We start from the raw sequence: 5,784 nt of genomic DNA, 5'->3' as shown, positions 1-5,784 counted from the left end.
TAAAGGTTTTAATTATTTATTTTTTTATTTGACACACAGAGGGGTGGGGGAATAGAGGCAGAGCGTGACCAGGGGAGTGGCAGGCAGAGGGAGAAGCAGGCTCCCCAGTGAGCAGGGAGCCTGATGCGGGACTCGATCCCAGGACCCTGGGATCATGACTGGAACTGAAGGCAGACACTTAACCAACTGAGCCACCCAGGAGCCCCCAGTATGAATTTTTAAAATAGGTCTTGTGTTTGCTAGTTTCGCTTTATTACTTATTCAGGACTCAATAAAAATGCCTGTGAGAAGACAGAAATAAGAGACCGAGAGAGCGTGCGCAAAGTGAAGAATTAACCGTCCACAGAAACACACAGCTTCAAAAAGAGTTCATCATTCCTTGGGTGTAGTCGGCTCGATGAGGGGCTCATTCCCCATGGGCAGGCAGCATGGTTGGCCGTTTAAGCATCTCCCGGCCTGCAGTTCCGATTCAAGGCAGAATTCCTGGCAGGCGCCATTTGGACGCTCACAGACCTCCTTGAATCTGCCCCTGGCTGCACAGAAAAGAGGGTTATTGTAACTGTTTATGTCCCCCTGGATTTTTCTTGAATTACCTGGTACGAGTGTCTGGAAACAGCCTTGGGCGGCTTGTTGTTGTTATTGTTGTTCTTTAATTTCTTAAAGCGGTGCTTAAAAAATCTGCTTTCACTCAAAATTTGGATTCGGGGCACCCTTGAAAATCAGGCAATATTGGGTGTATCTGAGTAACGAAAGCCTCGGAGCAGGGATGACCCCGCTTCCTCAGAAGGTCTGTGGGGCGTACGCTGAAGTCGGTCTTTCCCCCTCCTTCTCTCCTATACTGAGGGCAGAGATCAGTTTACGTCGTATCAGTCTTGTGCTGCTGATTTTCCCAAAGCAGAAGACCCTTGCTAGAGAAATCTCTGTGTTTGTGTGTATCTTTCAAAAGTGGAACTAAAGGGGCGCCTGGGTGGCACAGCGGTTAAGCGTCTGCCTTCGGCTCAGGGCGTGATCCCGGCGTTATGGAATCGAGCCCCACATCAGGCTCCTCCGCTATGAGCCCGCTTCTTCCTCTACCACTCCCCCTGCTTGTGTTCCCTCTCTCGCTGGCTGTCTCTATCTCTGTCAAATAAATAAATAAAATCTTTTAAAAAAAAAAAAAGTGGAACTAAAATACAGATCTGAAGAGAGAAGATACTTCAGGGAAATTGTCAGTGAGGATATTTTCCCCGGGGAGGGGAACTACATCCCCACGTATCTAGTGAAGGGATAGCGTCCCTTGTCCGTCTGAAGCTGGCCCTGGAGGTTGCCAGCGGGCTCTGGACAGCGCTGCAGTAACGCTTCTTCGTAAGGGCTAAACGAATACAGTTGTTAAAAACATGGAATAGTGTGTGACCTGTGTTCTCTTACTTTGTGGGGGTGAGCCACACACACGACGAGGTGCTGAGGTTCAGAAGGGGGCACTTTTGAGTCCTCTCCACATGTAACAAAGTGCACCTTTTCCATGACAACTTCTTAAGCTCTTTGCTGACAATAAGAGAGGTTCCCACACAGGCACTTCTGGGTGTTTGTCTTCTGAAACACAAAGGCCAATCCCTGAAGACCTTCAGACCAGTAAAGGGCATTTATATACATTCAGTAAATGCCTGTCGAATGAATCAAACTGAAATTCCAGTGCATTCAGTTGATTCAACTCTTCAGTGCTCCCACGGCAGTTAGTTAATGGAGGCGAGGATCAACATCAGATTTTTACTGAAAATGCGAACTGGGAAATAATTTTAAGGGTACGTTTTTTGTTTTCTGGGGTTTTTTTTAAAGATATTAATTTATTTATTATTTAGAGATCATGTGTGAGTGTGCACGTGAGTGGTGGGAGGGGCAGGGGTAGAGGGAGAGAGAAATTTTCTAGCAGTCTCTGTGCTGAGCAGGGAGCCCAATGTGGGGCTTGATCCCCTGGCCCTGAGATCATGACCTGAGCTGAAATCAAGAGTCAGACGTTTAACCAACTCAGCCACCCAGGCGCCCAGTTTTCTGTTTTAAATCAATGATCAAACTAAGTGCCAAGCACTACGTAGAAAGGAGCTGCAATCTGAGTTTTTCTTTCCCTAGGCTGTACATCTCTCCTTTTTATCTGTAAATTAACTCAACTACTATACATAGATAGGCCCCCATTTACCGTGGGCTAAAACTGGCCCGTTGCCACTAGGATCATAGGAGAGGAGTATATTATAGAGGCTGAACCAGTGACATGAGTTGTCTTCGGGATAGATCAGTCTGGAACACCCTGTTATTCCTGGACTCGTCCATCTCTGATGGCGTGGTTTCCTGGTCCACCTCACTTTTTGAGGGGGAGTTCTTTGGGCACAGGAATCACAGCCTATTCCTCTCTGTCCATACTAGAACCCGGCTGAAGGCTTGGCATACAGCAGGTGTTCAGTCAGTGAGTGGGAAGGCATTAATCAGAGCTGCCGCCTGTCCTGTAACATGCTTGCATGGAAATTGGTTGTTACTGTCGGCACATGTGTCTTGGAATTAGGTGTGCAATCTTGCTGCAACTCACTACTGAGCATTGCATTTTTAAATCACAAAGGAGCTTTGCAAAAGATGACATACTGTCACTCTTGAGAAGAATCCAAGTCCCATTAAGGGCATTTTTTCTTATGTTTTGTTTTTTAGTTCTTTGCTGGTGAATCATGTATATTACATGATGTCATATCGACTCTTTGCTTCTGAGACGGAAGCTAGAGATACAGTGAACCTAAGAGATGATCTGGTTTCATGAGTTTTCTTACAGATGAGGAAACGAGGCCCAGGGAAGGGGAACAACTTGTCCAAGCTCACCTAATGCTTTGGGGAGGGAGGGGAGAGGAACAGAGGTAAAACTTCTGTGGCCTCAGCCCCATTTATTTCCCTCTCTTGCTCCCACTCTGTATGCCCCTCTCCTCTCCTGGCTTCTAAAAGAAAAGCGTCAGTCCCACTGCAAATGACACCTAAGGGCAGCAGGAGAGACCCACCCCCTACACAGACGTGTCCTGTAGTCCCACATCCCAATACGGGTATCAGAAATGTTTTTGTCTCTGCTTTTCTAACCATCACACTACTTTCCTTTATTTTATATCAGTGACAATGAAAACAACCAAAAAAATGGATTAGTTTTCAAAGTTTGGAAGACTTGTTTAAAAGTTTTAAGACTTGATGAAAAGCATTCATTTCCTGGAGATAGGGACTTTCTTCCATCCAACCCATATGGTCAGCGAGGATGACCGCTTAGTATGTACTTAGCAGAAGGGTCTCTAGCAAAGCCACGTGGACACTTATCTTTTACGTTGAAGTCACCAGCTTTGTGTGCTCCTGAGTTAATATCGTTGGTTATGGCATCGCCTTTCACCCTTAGAGTCAGAGGAAGGAGGCAGCACAATGGACCTCTGTGGGGGGGAGGTGAGGACCAAGCCCTGGGTGACAGGGAGCTCATTCCTTCAGCGAGGGGAAAGCACTTGCTTTTCAGGGCCTTGATTCTTCCCCTCTAAAACACAAGAAATAGACTAGATCATCAAGACCTATCAAATCTTATCAACGACAGTGAATGATTTTATAGTATCTGTGCCTATCACAGCTTTGGTGCTCATTGTAACAAGGATAAATTTCTTTTGTTGTGTTTAAAAAAACACTTTTGCATTTGTTTAAAATATACTTATTCTTCCCTTTAAACAAGAGAAAGCATTTTCAAGTTAATTCATAATATGCTCTGTGAGGCTCTTACATATTAGCTCTTCACATCGGGATGGGGTGGCTTAACCCCACGCCGGGGGCTATAGTTCCAGACTGTTGTTCACCCCAAAACTCTTGTGAGTGTGGTTTAGTGGATAGACTTCCCCCCCCCACACACACACGCACACACACACAATATTCCTGAAGGAAAGATTAGGATGAAAGCGTTGGACAGACAACCTCAATCACTCTCAGTACTGAACTGCTACCATGATTTTCCTTCCAAAGCCTGCTCTCTAGTCAGACCCCCTAAGCCTTGAAGGCTTAGGGCCTGAAGCACTCAAACCTTGTGTTGCTTTGGCCTTTTGTCTTTCTTTTGGTCACGTCTATTCCTCACTTAGGAAATCTCTCTTTCATCTGTGCCAGGGCTCTCTTTTGGGACTTGGTGACTCTCCCCTGGGCAATACAGCAGCCAAACTTCTTGGGAGTCAGGGACCATCATAGCTGTCTTTGTATGCCTGCTTCCTAGAAAGGGTGTCCCCTTCTGTGGGTGCCTAACAGATATCTGATCACCTGCACTGGTTTCCCACCCCCAGACGCTCCACACCGGAAACTCTGCCCCTGCTTCCTCCAGGTTAGCTCTCCCGAAGCCAAGTTGCCACCGCCTTACAAGCTGCACCCCCCCTACAAACCTGAAGGACGACCTGCCCATTAGCAGTAAGCAATCCTTTAAGACCCAGAGTTAGCTGGAATAGTTGGGGTTCACCAAGAATAGGCATGCTTCCCATTATATTTTCTGGTGGAAATTTTGGGGAGTATCCTTTTGCAAACAGCATAAAGCATAACCATCAACAGCGTGTTCAACTATAAGAGGACGGTCCACCTCCACACATCAGCCTGTTTTCCCATCCCTTCCTCATCCGTGAGGTCCCGAATTCTCAGGAACAGAGAGGAAGACATGCTGTTTGATGTAGAGCAGGAAGTTGCTTCCACCTCCTCGGAACTACATATCTCCAGTTCTAGGAAATGGAATGATCCGTTTTGGGTGTCTTGTCCCTTCCTTGGGTGAAAATGAGGAGTGCCCCACCCAGTTACGTGTCTGTGCAGGCCACCTTACACCTGTTAGACCCACGTCTGCAGGCTGGATGAGGGCGGACACACTCCACTGCCGTGTCGTTTCTGATGCCTGTGTTTAAGTTCTACTTTAAAAGACTAGATGTTGAAAAGGAGGAAGAAAAACCAGGGGTTGGGTTGGAGCCTCGAGGGACAAGAGTCAAGTGCAGGAGACCAACAGTACGAAGGAGCAGAGGGTTGGACACGTCTTAGACTGGAGAAAGCCTTCCAAGGAGACCCCCTTGCCCGTCCCTCTGCCGGGACCCCTCCAGCTTTGGTGTGGCTCTTATGGAAGTACCTTAGGATACTTTTACTGCAAGTAAGTGGAGGACTTCGGAAACCAAGATTTCCTAGAAGAATGCCCCATTTTCTCTGGTTATCTAGATCTAGAAACTGCGGGTAAACTTGCCTAATTAAATCCACCTTCAGTGATGTAGCAAAGAGGGTTTTGAGCACTTGAAACACCCCTGACCTCACTCCATCTAACTGAGAGCTGCTGGGGGGAACCATGAGACAGCTGGCTGCAGGTCTCAGCCCCTGGGGCCCCCAGATTTCCTGATCTGGGCGCAGGTGGTGACGAGTTTGCTCCTACTGCTGGCTGCCCGTAAGGTCTCAGGCTCTGGATTCTTAGCAAGGCTTCCGCAAAGTTTCTTTTGTTACCTGGTAGAACTTGGCTCATACAGAAGAGAATGGTAAGGAGGAGGGCAGCAGGCCTCACGGCTGCAGAGAGGAGAAAGCTTGGCCCCATTTCCAAGAGGCAGAGACACTTCCGTCCGCGGCTCTCCGGGCAGCCGCACAGCGAGTGTGTCTGGCTGATAGGCGCCCTTCCGAACCTCATTAGGCTGATTCCCGGACGGAGGTGTGCTGTGCACACACAGCGCCTTGGTGAGAAAACGGAGAGTCCTGTTTTGCGGACCCTCGGTTCATGAGGAGGACGTGGGCGCCCCGATTTGAGCAGAAAAGCTT

At 47.8% G+C, this 5,784-nt stretch overlaps 1 protein-coding gene across 1 annotated transcript; it reads right to left on the bottom strand.

Annotated features, from left to right (window-relative positions):
• Positions 1–372: 372 nt before the first annotated feature.
• DEFB108B (defensin beta 108B) lies at positions 373–5,566 on the bottom strand. Its single transcript, XM_044387472.1, has 2 exons — positions 5,479–5,566; positions 373–533 (listed from the first exon to the last, which is right to left on the bottom strand). Exons 1-2 carry the CDS (start codon positions 5,564–5,566, stop codon positions 373–375), a joined length of 249 nt encoding a protein of 82 aa, XP_044243407.1.
• Between the last annotated feature and the right edge of the window lie 218 nt (positions 5,567–5,784).

Source organism: Ursus arctos, unplaced genomic scaffold (assembly GCF_023065955.2).
Source record: "Ursus arctos isolate Adak ecotype North America unplaced genomic scaffold, UrsArc2.0 scaffold_27, whole genome shotgun sequence".
Classification (NCBI taxonomy): Eukaryota; Metazoa; Chordata; class Mammalia; order Carnivora; family Ursidae; genus Ursus; species Ursus arctos.
Note: the sequence above shows the minus strand (reverse complement) of the source record. Positions and strands in the feature narration are given on the sequence as shown.

Excerpts from the sequence above, each read along its gene's own strand:
- DEFB108B (XM_044387472.1), bottom strand. The coding sequence starts at position 5,566 with ATGGGGCCAAGCTTTCTCCTCTCTGCAGCCGTGAGGCCTGCTGCCCTC. Across the intron at positions 534-5,478 it reads TATGAGCCAAGTTCTACCAG|CCAGGGGCAGATTCAAGGAG; the intron begins GTAACAAAAGAA and ends TTTTCTGTGCAG.